This window comes from Saccopteryx bilineata, chromosome 1, assembly GCF_036850765.1.
Source record: "Saccopteryx bilineata isolate mSacBil1 chromosome 1, mSacBil1_pri_phased_curated, whole genome shotgun sequence".
Lineage (NCBI taxonomy): Eukaryota > Metazoa > Chordata > Mammalia > Chiroptera > Emballonuridae > Saccopteryx > Saccopteryx bilineata.
The window spans coordinates 307,142,863-307,161,060 of record NC_089490.1 but is presented as its reverse complement, the minus strand read 5'-3'; the positions used below and the strand labels follow the sequence as shown (position 1 = coordinate 307,161,060).

At 42.9% G+C, this 18,198-nt stretch overlaps 1 protein-coding gene across 4 annotated transcripts in view; it reads right to left on the bottom strand.

Moving 5' to 3' along the window:
- The window catches only part of CBL (Cbl proto-oncogene), a 139,814-nt gene that overhangs the window by 13,247 nt on the left and 108,369 nt on the right, over window positions 1-18,198 (bottom strand). For all 4 annotated transcript variants that reach the window (XM_066246737.1, XM_066246744.1, XM_066246760.1 and 1 more), the window contains 3 exons: window positions 16,417-16,548; window positions 15,952-16,329; window positions 12,975-13,069 (listed from right to left, as the gene is read on the bottom strand). In XM_066246737.1, the coding sequence (XP_066102834.1) occupies window positions 12,975-13,069; window positions 15,952-16,329; window positions 16,417-16,548 (605 nt within the window). The remainder of the gene's footprint in view (window positions 1-12,974; window positions 13,070-15,951; window positions 16,330-16,416; window positions 16,549-18,198) is intronic.

Below are 18,198 nucleotides of genomic sequence, written 5' to 3'. Positions count from 1 at the left end.
AAATATAAAAGCAATAGCTGCTTATTATAAAACACTTAAATGCTACAGAAACCTGACAGATGAACCTCCTATAGCCTCACTTCAGATTTTGTTATGTCTACATATTAGTTTATTTGTGCATTGCATGCTGAAGTTTGAAGTGTTCTGGTATCTACAAAGTATCTTGAAATGTGTCAATAAAGTAAGAAAGATAGATTGATAAGTTGAAGTATCTAGATAGATAAATCAGCGGTTCTCAACCTGTGGGTCGCGCCCCCAGCGGGGGTCGAACGACCAAAACACAGGGGTCGCCTAAAGCCATCAGAAAATACATATTTATTATACATTTTTTAAATAAAATATGTATTTCCCGATGGCTTTATGGCTTTAGGAGACTCCTGTGTTTTGGTCGTTTGACCCCTGCTGGGGGCACAACCCACAGGTTGAGAACCGCTGAGATAAATGTATGATAAAACAAGCATAATCAAATACTAATAGCAGAATCCAGATGGTGAGTATACAGATATTCACTGTGAAAAATCTTTTAACCTTATGTTTGAAACTTTCATAATAAAATGTTGGGGGAAAAACAATCCATTAAGATTAAGAGCCTGGCCCTGGCCGGTTGGCTCAGTGGTAGAGCGTCAGCCTGGCATGCAGGGTTCGATTCCCGGCCAGGGCACACAGGAGAAGCGCCCATCTGCTTCTCCACCCCTCTCACTCTCCTTCCTCTCTGTCTCTCTCTTCCCCTCCCGCAGCCAAGGCTCCATTGGAGCAAAGATAGCCCGGGCGCTAGGGATGGCTCCTTGGCCTCTGCCCCAGGCGCTAGAGTGGCTCTGGTCGCAACAGAGCGACAGCCCGGAGGGGCAGAGCATCGCCCCCTGGTGGGCAGAGCATCGCCCCTGGTGGGCGTGCCGGGTGGATCCCCGGTCGGGCGCATGCGGGAGTCTGTCTGACTGTCTCTCCCCGTTTCCAGCTTCGGAAAAATACAAAAAAAATAAAAAAAATAAAATAAAAATAAAAAAAGATTAAGAGCCTGACCAGGCAGTGGCGCAGTGGATAAAGCATCGGACTGGGATGCAGAGGACCCAGGTTCGAGACTCTGAGGTTGCCAGCTTGAGCGCGGGCTCATCTGGCTTGAGCAAAAGCTCACCAGCTTGGACCCAAGGTCACTGGCTCGAGGAAAGGGTTACTCGGTCTGCTGAAGGCCTGCGGTCATGGCACATATGAGAAAGCAATCAATGAACAACTAAGGTATCGCAACGAAAAACTGATGATTGATGCTTCTCATCTCTCTCCATTCCTGTCTGTCTGTCCGTGTCTATCCCTCTCTCTCTCTCTCTGTCCCTGTTAAAAAAAAAAAAAAAGATTAAGAAAAAATACAAGTATTGGTGAAGATTTAGAAAAATGGCTACTTTCTTATATATTTTTAGAAATAAGAAGTACATGGTATAACTTTTCTGGAGTGTAACTCAACAAAAGTATTTAACCAAACATGCAAACTCTTGTCCTCACTCAGAAATTCCATTTCTAGGAATTTTCCCTAAGGAAAACATCAAGAATGCTCAATATAGCATTATTTATTTATTTGATTATTTGCAAATTTATTTATTCACTTGAGAGAGAGGAGAGAGACAGGGGGGAGGAGCAGAAGCATCAACTCCCATATGTGCCTTGACCGGGCAAGCCCAGGGTTTTGAACCGGCAACCTTAGTGTTCCAGGTCGACGCTTTATCCACTGTGCCACCACAGGTCAGGCTCATTATTTATAATATTAAAAAAATAGGTACCAATCTGTCAAATAATAGTATGTTGAATACACTTTAAGTTACACATACACATTATGTCTGAAATCAACCGTGTCCCTCAGTGCCTTAGAGGTTCCAAGTAAGAGCCTCAGAGGCCTACTTCTGCTTGTATCATAGTAAGTCTTATCTATTTTACATATTGAGATTACATATAAGTCAGTTCTCTGCTTTGCAATCAATTGAAATAATTTGAAAGAAAAAAAAAATCACTGTAGTACAGTGGTTCTCAAAGTGTGTGACAGGGTGCACTGGTGTGCCCTAAAAGATTTCCAGGTGCGCCCTGTGGTATTCCAGAAAAATATGTGCCTGTTGGGGACCAAAAAACCAACAGGGTTTTTGGAGTTTAGATTTTTGGGGGACAGAGGTGTGGGAAATTGGCTGTAAGCTGACAGTCTACCCAATCTCCCACCCTCACTTGCCTGATAGATTGCAAAAGGCTGTTAAGCTGTGGTGCTGGATTGTTTACACTACCCCCATGTTCCCCGGAAAGACTGGAGGCAAGTTTCCTTTAACCTTTGTTTGGTGAACAGTTAAGATGATATGTATGGTGGGGGTTTTCTGCACTCAACACAATTAAGGGTAAAAAGAGAGGAATTCTTCAATGTATTAACGAGGAAATGAGAGTTTGCCTTTCAAATATATGTCCAAACACTGAAGAAATCACTAGGACACATCAGGCTCATGTTTCTCATAAACACAAGAATAAAAAAACTTAACACATTTGCGCTGGGACCTGCAGAATTTACTAAATCTTACTAAGAATGTATCTATATATATAAAAATAGATAACTTCTTGTCGTTTGTTTTTTTTTTTTTTAATTTTTTATTTTATTTTATTTATTTATTTATTTTTTACAGAGACAGAGTCAGAGAGAGGGATAGACAGGGACAAACAGGAACGGAGAGAGATGAGAAGCATCAATCATTAGTTTTTCATTGCGTGTTGCAACACCTTAGTTGTTCATTGATTGCTCTCTCACATGTGCCTTGACCACGGGCCTTCAGCAGACCGAGTAACCCCTTGCTTGAGCCAGCGACCTTGGGTTCAAGCTGGTGAGTTTTTTCCTCAAACCAGATGAGCCCGCACACAAGCTGGCGACCTCAGGGTCCCAAACCCGGGTCCTCTGCATCGGAGTCCGACGCTCTATCCACTGCACCACCGCCTGGTCAGGCTCGTTTTTTATTTTTTAACCTTCTACAAATTCTAAAAAGCATAACTCAAAAAATGTAATATAAAAATGTTTTTTGCCCTGGCCGGTTGGCTCAGCGGTAGAGCGTCGGCCTAGCGTGCGGAGGACCCGGGTTCGATTCCCGGCCAGGGCACATAGGAGAAGCGCCCATTTGCTTCTCCACCCCTCCGCCGCGCCTTCCTCTCTGTCTCTCCCTTCCCCTCCCGCAGCCAAGGCTCCATTGGAGCAAGGATGGCCCGGGCGCTGGGGATGGCTCTGTGGCCTCTGCCCCAGGCACTAGAGTGGCTCTGGTCGCAACATGGCGACGCCCAGGATGGGCAGAGCATCGCCCCCTGGTGGGCAGAGCGTGGCCCCATGGTGGGCGAGCCGGGTGGATCCCGGTCGGGCGCATGCGGGAGTCTGACTGTCTCTCCCTGTTTCCAGCTTCAGAAAAATGCAAAAAAAAAAATAAATAAATAAATGTTTTTTGGTGTCAGAATAAATTTCATTTTGTCATATTTATTTTGTTTAATACCATAAAAGCATGCTTAGACTTTACATTTTTTCCTTAGTATTTGACTTAATTATTATAACACATTTCTCAGAAATTTGTATATAGTGTGCCTACATTTATTGGATTTTAAATGCACCTGGACTTCAAAAGTTTGAGAACCACTGCTGTAGTCGAAGAATGACATCCAAAGATGTTCAAGATATTCCTAGTGAAAAACAGCGTGTACAGTACAACTCCATACACATAGGAATGGCAATGAGCATATACCAAATGCTAACTAATGGGAAGGTTATAGGGATAAGTTGCATTTCTTCAGTGTCGCTTATCTGTATTTTTTATATATTCTTTAATACATTACTTTCACAAAAGAAAAGTGTCATTAAAAGGGCAATCAAGAAATTTTAATTACAATTTTTTGTTGATGTTAATAAAAATATAAAATTGTACCTCCTTCTCATTAAGCATTATGGCAATACATATTTTAAAACATTCACCATCTTTCATTACAGAAATTCTACCTTGGCTGTACCTCTGGTTACATACAAAGATGCTCATTAAAACACATTTATTATAATAAGAACTTTTAAACAAAATTAATATCAAACAATAGGGGAATAATTAAAATGTGATATTATAGTCACATTACATACTGCTCACAAATATCAGGGGATATTTTATTGCTTCATATTCATTTTGAAATATCCCCTAATTTTTGTGAGCAGCATATATGTAAATCATTAAAAGTATAGATTTTGAAGAACCTTTTTTAATGTTTATTTTACTGATTTTTAAGAGAGGAAGAGAAAGAAAGGAGAGAGCAAAAGAGAGACAGAAACATCATCTGTTCCTGTATATGCCCTGACATAGAAGGGATCAAACTGGCAACCTCTGTGCTTCAGGATGATGCTCTCACCAGCTGAGCTATCTGGCCAAGGCATGAACTTTTTAAATGATAGGGAGAAATGTCCAAGATATAATGCTAAGTTTAAAAAAGGAGAGGATAACCTGACCAGGAGATGGCATAGTGGACAGAGCATCAGCCTAGGATGCTAAGGACCCAGGTTCAAAACCCCAAGGTCACTGGCTTGAGCACAGGCTCACTAGCTTGAGCACGGGGTCACCAACTTAAATGTGGGATCATAGACATGATACCATGGTTGCTGGCTGAGCCCAAGGCCACTGGCTTAAGCCCAAGGTTGCTGGCTTGAGCAAGGAGCCCCCTCAATCAAGGCACATATGAGAAAGCAATCGATGAACAACTAAGGTTCATCAATTGCATCAACTATGAGTTGATGCTTCTCATCTCTTCCTTCCTGTCTCTCTTGCTCACTAAAAATAAATAAATAAATAATTTTTAAAAAAAGAGAGAATATAAAACCAAATCTTGATCTAACACATATATACATTGTACAATTTTACAGCCATGGCCAAGTAACAAGCATTATCTAACCATCTGCTTAGAACAGCTAGCTGTGCCTGACCTATGGTGGTGCAGTGGATCAAGCATCGACCTGGAATGCTGAGGTCGCTGGTTCAAAACCCTGGGCATGCCCGGTCAAGGCACATATGGGAGTTGATGCTTCCTGCTCCTCCCCCCTTCTCTCTCTCTCTCTCTCTCTCTCTCTCTTCTCTAAAATAAATAAATAAATAAATAAATAAATAAATATAATTTAAAATTAGAACAGCTAGCTGTAAAAGCAGGATAAAATAAAAAAGAAAGAAGGCATTGGAGAGCAACAAGGCAGTCAAGACTTGAGAGGCAGGCCAAGATTCCAGAGAGAAGATTATTACACTGATATAAGGCCCTTATATTAGCAGTTCTAAATGTAGGGTTTCAAAGTAGTTTCAACAGGCTGGCAATTTTGGGGTACCATGATGGCCAATTTGTGAGGGGCCAAAAATCCTGGAGAAAGAACTAGCAGAAAATTAAGTTTGAATTCTACCTGCAATTTTCCCTAGAGTTATTGTTAATCCTTAAACTGTGTATACATGGAGACAGAGACTGGTTAACCATGCAAAATACATACTTTCGTTGTTGTCTTGCCAAGCTGGAGAGACAAAGTTGGAGTTAACAGATATGGCCTTTCAAATAATTATATATTCAATAAAAAAGGAAGATAGAGAATTTTATAAGGTCTACCGGAAAGTTCTGTCCGTTTCTATCACAACAAGTTTCGACACGTAAGACATGTTTATTTGGTGCATGTGTGCCTCTCTATTTTTATCATTTAATGTATACATACTGACGTAGCAAATTAACTAAAACAAAGTTGATTCACGTTAGTCTTATGTGTGAAGCAATAGTGTACCCATGGCTACTGATAAAGTTCATTTACACCACTGTAATTTTTATGAATTTCAACAAGGAAGAAATGCTACAGAAGCATGTAGAAATTTATTGAAAGTGTTTGGTGAAGGAATAATACCGACTATCACTTGTTTTTGTCCTTACAAAATTTTTTGAAGGGCCTGACCAGGTGGTGGCGCAGTGGATAGAGCGTCGGACTGGGATGCGGAAGGACCCAGGTTCGAGACCCCGAGGTCGCCAGCTTGAGCGCTGGCTCATCTGGCTTGAGCAAAGAGTTCACCAGCTTGGACCCAAGGTCGCTGGCCCCAGCAGGGGGTTACTCGGTCTGCTGAAGGCCCATGGTCGAGGCACATGTGAGAAAGCAATCAATGACCAACTAAGAAGTCGCAACGCGCAACGAGAAACTGATGATTGATGCTTCTCATCTCTCTCCGTTCCTGTCTGTCTGTCCCTGTCTATCCCTCTCTCTGACTCACTCTCTGTCTCTGTAAAATAAATAAATAAATAAAAACTTAATTAAAAAAAAAAAAAAATTTTTTTTGAAGGGCAAAAAATTCAAAAATGAAGAAGATATCAAACAAGCACTGGTTCAATTTTTCATATCAAAAGATAAAACATTTTTCAAAAATGGGATATACAAATTGCCCTCATGCTGGCAAGAAATCATTAATAATAATGGCAATTATATTATTTAATAAAGATTATTGATGGTAAGAAAAATTTGTATTTTGTTTTATTCCAAAAACGGACAGAACTTTCCATAGACCTTATATTAGAAAATTAAAATTAATAAATTTTCAGAAATTTTAGAACCTAAAATGTATCTGAAAATAAAAATTCAATACATAAATTTAGGGTAGATTAGAAACTGCAAAAGAGGCCCTGACTGGTTGACTCAGCAGTAGAGCATCAGCCTGGCATTTGGAAGTCCCAGGTTCAATTACCACTCAGGGCACACAAGAGAAGTGACCATCTATTTCTCCGCCCCTGCCCCTGCCCCTACCCCCCCCTCTGTCTCTCTCTTTTCTCGTCCCACAGCTATGGCTCGAATGGTTTGAACAAGTTGGCCCCAGGCACTGAGGATGGCTCCACGGCCTCACTTCAGGCGCTAAAAATACCTCGGCTGAATAATGGAGCAGCAGCCTTAGATGGGCAGAGCATCGCCCTGCAGGGAGCTTACAGGGTGGATTCCGGTCAGGGTGCATGCGAGAGTGTGTCTCTCTGCCTCCCCACCTCTCAATAAATAAATAAATTAAATAAATAAATAAATGAAACTGCTAACGAGAAGATTAGAAAATTGAAATATAGTAGAAATTATTCAGATTAAAGAGAGGGAAAAAATAAAAACCAACAGTAATGAGCATAACAGCTATGGCAAGAATGATGAGAGGTCAAACATTCAGGTAATTGGAGTCATAGTAGGAGAGGAGGAGAGACTACACAATTCAGTCTATATTAAAAAATAGTGGCCTAGAATCTTCTAAAACATTAAAACCATCAAACCACAAAATCAATAAAGTCAACAAACCTTAAGAAGGATAAATATAAAGTAAACTAGTAAAACTGCTGGAATCCAAAGACAAAGAGGTCCAAGGCCCTGGCCGGTTGGCTCAGTGGTAGAGCGTCGGCCTGGTGTGCGGAAGTCCTGGGTTCGATTCCCGGCCAGGGCACACAGGAGAAGCGCCCATCTGCTTCTCCACCCCTCCCCCTCTCCTTCCTCTCTGTCTCTCTCTTCCCCTCCTGAAGCAAGGCTCCATTGGAGCAAAGATGGCCCGGGCGCTGGAGATGGCTCCTTGGCCTCTGCCCCAGGCGCTAGAGTGGCTCTGGTCGCAAAAGAGCGACGCCCCAAGGGGCAGAGCATCGCCCCCTGTTGGGCAGAGCGTCACCCCCTGGTGGGTGTGCCGGGTGGATCCCGGTCGGCCGCATGCGGGAGTCTGTCTGACTGTCTCTCCCCGTTTCCAGCTTCAGAAAAATACAAAAAAAAAAAGACAAAGAGGTACAGAAAAGAAACATTACGATTAAAAGAACAAATTTAAGCGTAGGAGCTAATTTTTCAACAGAAACAATCGAAGCCAGAAGGCAGTATAATGTTATTTTTAAAGTGCTAAAAGAAAATAATTCCAGTTCAATACTATACTTGGTGAAGATATCTTTTAAAAATATTAAAGTGAGCCTGACTAGGTGGTGGTACAGTGCACAAAGTGTCAGCCTGGGACACTGATGACCCAGGTTCTAAACCCCCAAGGTCACTGGCTTGAGCCCAAGGTTGCTGGCTTGAGCAAGGGATCATTGGCTCAGCTGGAGCCTCCCAGTCAAGGCATATGAGAAAGCAATCAATGACAACTAAAGTGATGCAACTGTGATTGATGCTTCTCATCTCTCTCCCTTCCTTTCCACCTGTCTCCCCCTCCCACTCTCACTAAAAAAATAAATACAGTGAAATACAAGATATTTTCTGTCAAACAAGGTATTTTCCATCAAACAAATTCTGGGACCCTGTGAAAATTTTAAAATTTTGTGCATCAAGGCTAAAATGTTTCCAGTCTACCTGAATCATTACCAGCTAGAAGCAGCGGTCATTGGGACTTGGACATGAGCTGCAAAGTATAGAATTGTGACAACAATTCCAGTGCCATGAGGACTTTTTCTGGATGTGGACTTTTCCTGGATTCCTGCTCCTTGTAACAGTTCCTAACAGACTGAACTGGGGTTGGGTTGCATTTTTCAGGGATTTGGCATGGTGTTGGGGCCAACTTGGACTTGGTGAACATGTTAATGATACTACTCTTTTATGGATTCTTGCTGTAATGGCCAAGAGTTTGCTTAAAGGCTTTAATCACTGTAAAAAAAAAATAGAAGACTAGATAAAGAATATGTGGCACATATACACCATGGTATACTATTCAGCCACAAGAAATGATGACATCGAATCACTGACAACAAAATGGTGGGATCTTGATAACATTATACGGAGTGAAATAAGTAAATCAGAAAAAAAACAAGAACTGCAGGATTTCATACATTGGTGGAACATAAAAACGAGACTAAGAGACATGGACAAGAGTGTGGTGGTTATGGGGGACGGGGGGGAGGGAAGGCGGGAGAGGGGGAGGGGCACAAAGAAAACTAGATAGAAGGTGATGGAGGACATTCTGACTTTGGGTGATGGGTATGCAACAGAATTGAATGACATGATAACCTGAACATGTTTTCTTTGAATATATGTACACTGATTTATTGATGTCACCCCATTAAAATAAAAATTTATTTATAAAAAAAAAAAAGAGCCTGACCAGGTGGTGGCGCAGTGGATAGAGCACCGGACTGGGATGCGGAAGGACCCAGGTTCGAGACCCCGAGGTCGCCAGCTTGAGCGCGGGCTCATCTGGCTTGAGCAAAGAGCTCACCAGCTTGGACCCAAGGTCGCTGGCTCCAGCAGTGGGTTACTCGGTCTGCTGAAGGCCCGCGGTCAAGGCACATGTGAGAAAGCAATCAATGAACAACTAAGAAGTCGCAACGTGCAACGAGAAACTGATGATTGATGCTTCTCATCTCTCTCTGTTCCTGTCTGTCTGTCCCTGTCTATCTCTGCCTCTGTAAAAAAAAAAAAAAAAAAAAAAAAGAGGCTAAGAATGGGAAAAAATATTTGTAAATCAAATATCTGAAAATATCCAGAACATGAAGAGAATGTCTAAAATTCAACACAAATAACATGATTTAAAAATGGGCAAAGGCATTAAATTGGCATTTCTTCTAAAAAGATACATAAATAGCCCTGGCTGGTTGGCTCAGTGGTAGAGCGTTGGCCTAGTGTGCAGGAGTCCCAGGTTCGATTCCCGACCAGGGCACACAGGAGAAGCGCCCATCTGCTTCTCCACCTTCCCCCTCCTTACTCTCTGTCTCTCTCTTTTTCTCCCGCAGCCAAGGCTCCATTGGAGCAAAGTTGGCCTGGGCGCTGAGGATGGTTCTGTGGCCTCTGCCTCAGGCGCTAGAATGGCTTTGGTTGCAACAGAGCAACACCCCAGATGGGCAGAGCATCACCCCCTGGTGGGCATGCCAGGTGGATCCCGGTTGGGCACATGCGGGAGTCTGTCTGACTACCTCCCCGTTTCCAGCTTCAGAAAAATACAAAATATATATATATATATTACATGAATAATCAATAAGCACATGAAAATATGCTCAATATCACTAATCAATACAGAAATACAAAACTACAATGAGATATCACCTCACACCCAATTAGGATGGCTACTATCCCCCCCAAAACAAACAAACAAAAACCAAAAAATAACAAGTGTTGATAAAATTTTGGAGAAAATGGAACCTTTTGTGCACAATTGGAGGGGATGTAAAATGGTACAGCTGCTGTGAAAAATATGACAGTGACACAAAAAATTAAAATCAAAATTACCATATGATCCATCAATTCAACATCTGGGTATACATCCAAAAAACTGAAAGTAGGGTCTTAAAAGAGATATTTGCTCACCCATATTCAAAGCAGCATCATTTACAACAGCTAAAGATGGCAGCAACACAAGCATCCATCAACTGATGAATGGATAAGCAAAATATGGCATACACATACTATGGAATATTATCCGGCCTTGAAAAGGAAGTAAGTTCTTCAATAATGCTATAACATGGTAAATCTTTTCTTTAAATTTTTTATTTAATTTTATTTATTGATTTGAGAGAGAGAAAAAAACATTGATCTGTTCCTGTATGTGCCCTGACCAGGAATCAAACTGACAACCTCTGTGCATTGGGTGATGCTGCTCTAACCCAGTGGTCTCCAACCCCCAGGCACAGACCGGTACCAGTCCGTAGGCCATTTTGTACCGGTCTGCAGAGAAAGAATAAATAACTTACATTATTTCCATTTTATTTATATAAATAATTAAGTCTGAAAGATGTTTTAGTGTTTTTTTTGTATTTTTCTGAAGTTGGAAACGGGGAGGCAGTCAGACAGACTCCCGCATGTGCCCGACCAGGATCCACCCGGCATGCCCACCAGGGGGTGATGCTCTGCCCATCTGGGGCGTTGCTCTGTTGCAACCAGAGCCATTCTAGCGCCTGAGGCAGAGGCCACAGAGCCATCCTCAGCGACCGGGCCAACTTTGCTCCAATGGAGCCTTGGCTGCGGGAGGGGAAGAGAGAGACAGAGAGGAAGGAGAGGGGGAGGGGTGGAGAAGCAGATGGGCGCTTCTCCTGTGTGCCCTGGCTGGGAATTGAACCCGGGACTCCTGCACGCCAGGCCGACGCTCTACCACCGAGCCAACCGGCCAGGGCCAATGTTTTAGTTTTAAAAAATGACCAGATTCCCTCTGTTACATCCGTCTAAGACTCACTCTTGACGCTTGTCTCGGTCACGTGATACATTTATCCGTCTCACCCTAAAGGCCGGCCCGTGAAAATATTTTCTGACATTAAACTGGTCCATGGCCCAAAAAAGGTTGGGGACCACTGCTCTTACAAACTGAGCTATCTGGCCAGGACAACATGATAAATCTTGAGGACATTTTGCTGAGTGAAATAAACCAGTCACAAAAAGACAAATACCATATGATTCTACGTACATGAGGTATTTAGAGTAGTCAAACTCACAAAGACTGAAAGTGTAATTGTGGTTGTCAGGGGCTTGGGGGGGGAAGGTGAGGAGTTATTGTTTACTAGTACCATTTTAAGAGTTATAGAGATGGATGGTGGTGATGGTTGTACAATTTAGATTTTTTTAAATGCATTTTTGAGAGGAGAGGGGAGGAGAGGGGAGGGGAAGGGAAAGGAGGGGGGAGGAGAGGGGTGAGAGGGGAGAAAAAGAGAGAGAGAGAGAGAGAAGGGGGAAGTAGCAGGAAGTATCAACTCCTATATGTATCTTGACCAGGCAAGCCCAAGGTTTTCAAACTGGCAACCTCGGCATTCCAGGTTGACACTTTATCCACTGCGCCACCACAGGCCAGTCGATTGTACAATGTAAAGTGTTTAATTAATACTACTAAACCATATACTTATAAATGGGTAAGATGGTAAATTTTATGTCATGTGTATTTTATCTCTCTCTCTCTCTCTCTCACTCACACACACACACACACACACACACACACACACACAAACAGATACCCAAGATTTAAGAATAAAAAATAAAAATTAAGAGGGCCTGGCAGGTTGGCTCAGTGGTAGAGCGTCGGCCCAGCATGTGGAAGTCCCGGGTTTGATTCCCGGCTAGGGCACACAAGAGAAGCACCCATCTGCTTCTCCACCCCTCCCCCTCTCCTTTCTCTCTATCTCTCTCTTCCCCTCCTGCAGCCAAGGCTCTACTGGAGCAAAGTTGGCCCAAGCATTGGGGATGGCTTCATGGCCTCTGCCTCAGGTGCTAGAATAGCTCTGGTTGCAACGGAGCAACGCCCCAGATGGGCAGAGCATCACCCCCTGGTGGACTTGCCAGGTGGATTCTGGTAGGGTGCATGCAGAGTCTCTCTCTGCCTCCCTGCTTCTCATTTCAGAAAAATACAAAAATAAGAATAAAATAAAAATTAAGGCCCTGGCCGGTTGGCTCAGTGGTAGAGTGTCGGCCTGGCGTGCGAGAGTCCCAGGTTCGATTCCCGGCCAGGGCACACAGGAGAGGCGCCCATATGCTTCCCCACCCTCCCCCTCTCCTTCCTCTCTGTCTCTCTTCCCCTCCCGCAGCCAAGGCTCCATTGAAGCAGCGTTTGCCGGGGCACCGAGGATGCCTCTGTGGCCTCTGCCTCAGGCTCTAGAATGGCTCTGATTGCGGCAGAGTGAAGCCCCAGATGGGCAGAGCATCGCCCCCTGGTGGGCGTGCCGGGTGGATCCCGGTCAGCGCATGCGGGAGTCTGTCTGACTGCCTCCCCGCTTCCAACTTCAGAGAAATACAAAAAAAAAAGAAAAGAAAATTAATAAAATAATTATCTTTAAAAAATCAACAAAACCAAAATTGCTTCTTTGAAAAAATTAATAAAATTGAACCCTGGCGGGACTGATCTATGTATACATGTACACAGAAAAAAATGGAAAGAAACAGTCTGAAACATAAAATAGAATATGTTTTATGTGGCACAAATACAGACCAAGTTTTATTTTCTTCTTTATATTCCTCTGGGTTTTAATTTTCTATGAGTAAACTGTTTAAAAGCATCAACTCCACTGTATGAAATGAAATTTTGGAGACTTACCTGGCAGCCAGAGAATAAATGGCATTGGCAGATGCAGAAGGTTTGATTTTGGAGTGCTCACACTCTGGACCTGCTAATGGGCTGCTATTCAGATTCTGGAAAGAAAAGTGTTATAAAAGGACCTTCTTAATACAGCACATATCTCCTCTCATTTACATAAAATATGTACTGAAAATAACATGAACAATAACAGAGACACAGAGCTCCCTCACAATGCCATCCCCGCTCAGGTATAATTACACCTGACAAAAGCATAGTTGTTTTCAGGCTCTAAATAAAGTTCAAATGTAATGGTTAGGGAGATAGAGATCTAAAAAGAGCCAAGGAAATGTATATTTTTGTTTTAAGTCTAGAAAGATTTGAGGAAACTGGCTATCTACACAAATAGCACTTCTAGCTTTAAAAACCTATATATCTTCCTACATTGATGCCACCAGAAAGTCAAACCGAATCCACTCACTAGTTAGACTACCACTTAAATCTAAGTTACCCTCCTCCTTCCACTGCAATTAAGAAATATGCAGTTCATTTACTGGCAACAGCATTGCTCAACTTCACCCTTCCAATCCATCGTTTTCTTAGATTTCCAACTACCTACTAGCCAATTCTTACTTTAATGGCTCATCTCAAATTCAGTATCTCTAGTTAGCCAGGTTCAAAATGTTAAGGTTGTATGTATAAGTATGTGTGTGTGATATTTCTCGTCCTCCCCAACCCCCGACTGCTTTCAAGCCTTATCGGGTCTTTGTTTCTCATGCTTCAAGCTATACCTAATCTGGCTGCCCCACCAGCTCAGATAACTATCCTCCCCCTGCTCACCTACAACCAACACTATTAAACCACTTTCTTATTCTTCAAATAGACTCTCCCAAACTCACTTGCTTTTCCCCTCATCCTGGAACGGCCTTCCTCCAGAATTCACATGGCTCACTCTCCCCACTGCTTCAGGTCTTCACTCAGCTATCCCAATACCCCTCTTTTTTGCACCACTTTTCTCCACAGCACTCATCCATGTCCAACATCCTATATGTTCATTATCTTATTTTCTGTCTTTCCTCATCTAAAATACTATAAACTTTATGAGGACAAGAATCTTTGGTGAGTGCATAAATAAACCAACAAAAGAATGAATATACCTCTTCTACCCCCAGTTCTGAATGTCTTATCTCATTCTTTTTTTTTTTTTTTTTTTCATTTTTCTGAAGCTGGAAACGGGGAGGCAGTCAGACAGACTCCCGCATGTGCCCGACCGGGATCCACCCGGCATGCCCACCAGGGGGTGATGCTTTGCCCCTCTGGGGCGTCACTCTGTTGCGTCCAGAGCCACTCCAGCGCCTGAAGCAGAGGCCACAGTGCCATCCCCAGCACCCGGGCCATCTTTGCTCCAATGGAGCCTTGCTGTGGGAGAGGAAGAGAGAGACAGAGAGGAAGGAGAGGGGGAGGGGTGGAGAAGCAAATGGGCGCTTCTCCTGTGTGCCCTGGCCGGGAATCGAACCCGGGACTCCTGCATGCCGGGCCGACACTCTACCGCTGAGCCAACTGGCCAGGGCCTCTTATCTCATTCTTATTCAATGGACCTATTTTCAGTCTAGTCTTTTATGAATCTATTCATCATTTTTAAAATTTCTATTCATTGATTTTTAAAGAGACAGAGAGAGAAACATCAATTTGTTGTTCTATTTGTGCATTCATTGGTTGATTTTTCTATCTGCTCTAACCAGGGATCAAACCCACAACCTTGGTGTGTTGATATGATGCTCTAACCAACTGAGCTACCTGGCCAGGGCTAGAGTCATCTCTATAAACCATAATTTTGGTCATGTCACTCCACTAATTTAAAACTTTAAAATCCTCCTCATTGGCCCTGGCCGGTTGGCTCAGTGGTAGAGCGTCGGCCTGGCGTGCAGAAGTCCCAGGTTCGATTCCCGGCCAGGGCACACAGGAGAGGCGCCCATTTGCTTCTCCACCCCTCCCCCTCTCCTTCCTCTCTGTCTCTCTCTTCCCCTCCTGCAGCCGAGGCTCCATTGGAGCAAAGATGGCCCGGGCGCTAGAGATGGCTCCTTGGCCTCTACCCCAGGTGCTAGAGTGGCTCTGGTCGAGGCAGAGCGACGCCCCGGAGGGGCAGAGCATCGCCCCCTGGTGGGCAGAGCTTCGCCCCTGGTGGGTGTGCCAGGTGGATCCCGGTCAGGCACATGCGAGAGTCTGTCTGTCTCTCCCTGTTTCCAGCTTCAGAAAAATACAAAAAAAAAAAAAATCCTCCTCATTGCCTACCAAATAAGTTCAAATTCATTTGGGACGGGGTATTAAAGGCCCTCTAATCTAGTACTTATTGCTTTCTAACCCATTATCCTACTTTAAGGAAAAAATTTCTGCTCTCTTCAAACTGCTTCTCATTCTACAATACACCTTAAACATTTCTGTCATTGTAGCTCTCATCTATCTTAAACTTGCATATGCTTTGCAAAAAAATTTTTTTAAATTCATTTTAGAAAGGAGAGAGAGAGGGGAAGAGAGAGAGAAGCGGGGAGGAGCTGGAAGCATCAACTCCCATATGTGCCTTGACCAGGCAAGGCCAGGGTTTTGAACCGGCGACCTCAGCATTTCCAGGTCAACGCTTTATCCACTGTGCCACCACAGGTCAGGTCTTTGCAAAGAATATTTTAAATTTAGATGTCGCTCATTTCTTATTTAGATGTCGCCCTCAAGGTCTGCTCTTCTGGAAATAATTTCTCCTTTCTCTAAAAAAATAAGTGTTCTTTATTTATACTACTCATGGTATGCATGTGCACCTGCATATACACACACTCACTGTATTTACAAAGATGCCTTACCTACTCTATAAAAATATGCATTTCTCCAGGGTAGGGACTATATTACCTTTGAATCCTATATAAAACTTACCACAAAAATTTGACCCATTAAATACCATACATAAATATTTGTTAACAGGCTAAATAATTTCAAAATCAGGACTCACCACGGAGGTATCCAGACTGAATGTGCTTCCGAGCCTAGGCACCTCTGTTCTGGGTTCCATTTGTGAAGGCAATGAAAATGGAAGTGAGTGCCGGTTGGTTAATTCTCTCCCTGTCCAGGGGTCACTAGCATTTGGGGCAACTACTGGTACTCTGGGGATTGGCCGAGGCAGCCATGATTCCCCAAGGCGGCTAGAGGGGACAGGAGGCAATTTGTCCCTGGATGGACAGTCGCCTGGTGTACATGGCAAGGGGCGTCTCTGAGGCCGGGTTTCAGCTCCAACAGAATAAGGCCGGTCTGGAGGGGGTGGTGGTGGAAGATCTCTAAGTGTGGGAGGTATTGGTAATGGTTTGTCCTTATGAAGGGAGCCAGAAGCAGCCTGTGAAAGCATGAAAGAAGCAAATCAGTCAAAACCCACTAATCCACAAAAAGAATCAGAAAACTGTAGAAATAGATAATGCTTTACCTTAGAAGCAGTTCCAGCACCAGAAGAACTTGAAGGAATAGACACTCGTTGTTGCAGAAGGTCAAGTCGTGGTGGCACTGGGGGAAGGGATGCTTGCGGGGCCATGGAGAATGGAGAAGGAGGTCGTTCAACCTAACACAAAGAAAAGTTTCTAAAAGGTTATTCTTGTTTGGGGGAGTGGCATCTTTCAACTCCTCCTAAAGCTGGAGATAGCAAGTACTCTATGAACACTGACTGTAACTACCAGTGGGTCAGACTTCAGCCTGGGGTAGCACTTCCTGATATATTTTCATGTCACAAAAATATCATGCAGATGAAAGCTACAGGCAATGTTTCTAAAAATGGCTATGCTACAAAAAGCTTCCCAGCTTACAATTCTTTTTTAAAAACTTATAATTTTCTACTTCCTTATCTTCCGAGAAAGAAAAAAATCTTTCCATATTTAAAACAGGAACTAGTCTGACCAAGCAGTGGCACAGTGGATAATGCATCGACCTGGGACACTGAGGACCCAGGTTCGAAACTCTGAGGTCACTGGCTTGAGCTCAGGGTTATCCGGTTTGAGCATGGGATTATAGACATGATCCTGTGGTCACTGGCTCGGCTGGAGCACCCCCCCACCCCAGTCAAGGCACATATGAGAAAGCAATCAATGAACAGCTAAAGTATCACAATTATGAGTTGATGTTTCTCATCTCTCTCCCTTCCTGTCTGTCTGTCTGTTTCTCACTCAAAAACATTAAAAAAGAATAAAAAAGCAGGAACCCATATATACTGCTCACAAAAATTAGGGAATACTTTATAGCTTCATATTCATTTTGAAATATCCCCTAATTTTTGTGAGCAGTATAAAAGGAAAGGAGCAGACATTATTAGCCTCTCAAATCACCTGGAGAAATAATGTTTAAGGGGAAAAACAATGATAGATCAAATATGATAAATTATCTGTGGGCTATATGATAAAAAAGAAAAAAAAACTTTTTAAGAGGAAAACGATCAACAATATCACTAAAAAGCACACCATGCCCATCTGAAGAAATGTTATTTCAATTCAGTAATTAAAAGGAATGAATATTTCCTGTCAATTTGTGTTTTAAAAAATGAGGTGCCAAATTAGAACAATACATATATAACTTTTTCCATTCCCTTGTCTATAGTAGGGTGATGAATAGCTGATAAGATTGTCCAAGTAACTGTCAAGAGATACACAGTATGTCATACAAAATACTTTGCATTTGCATTCTCTTAACAGAGAGCAATACAGGTGGAATAGAGGTAAATAAGTATTACAAGCACTTCTGAAAGGTGACAGAAAAACAATCATCCCCATACTTAGTCCTGTCAATAATGCTGGGTGGTAAATGAGGGTAAAGAAAGCCCTCATTACTAGCTACTTGTTTTTACTCATGCTTGAAATGGGCTCCATATCAATGGAACATGAGCAATGCAATATGAGAAACTAAATACCTTCATGGTTGAGAAAGTGAAGTTATTAGTCAAGCTAACTTTCACTTCTTCATCAATTTCTAGTCAGTCACTGTATCCTATTAATTTTTCCATAAAAGAATTTCATATATATATATATATATATAATATTTTTTTAGTGAGAGGCGGTAGGCAGAGACAGTAGAGCATGCGCTCTACTGAGATCTACCTGGCAAGCCTCTACCAGGTGATGCTCTGCCCCGCTGGGCCGCAGCTCCATTGCTCAGCAACCAAGCTATTTTAGTGCCTGAGGCCAAGGCCATGGAGCCATCCTCAGCACCTGGGGCCAACTTTGCT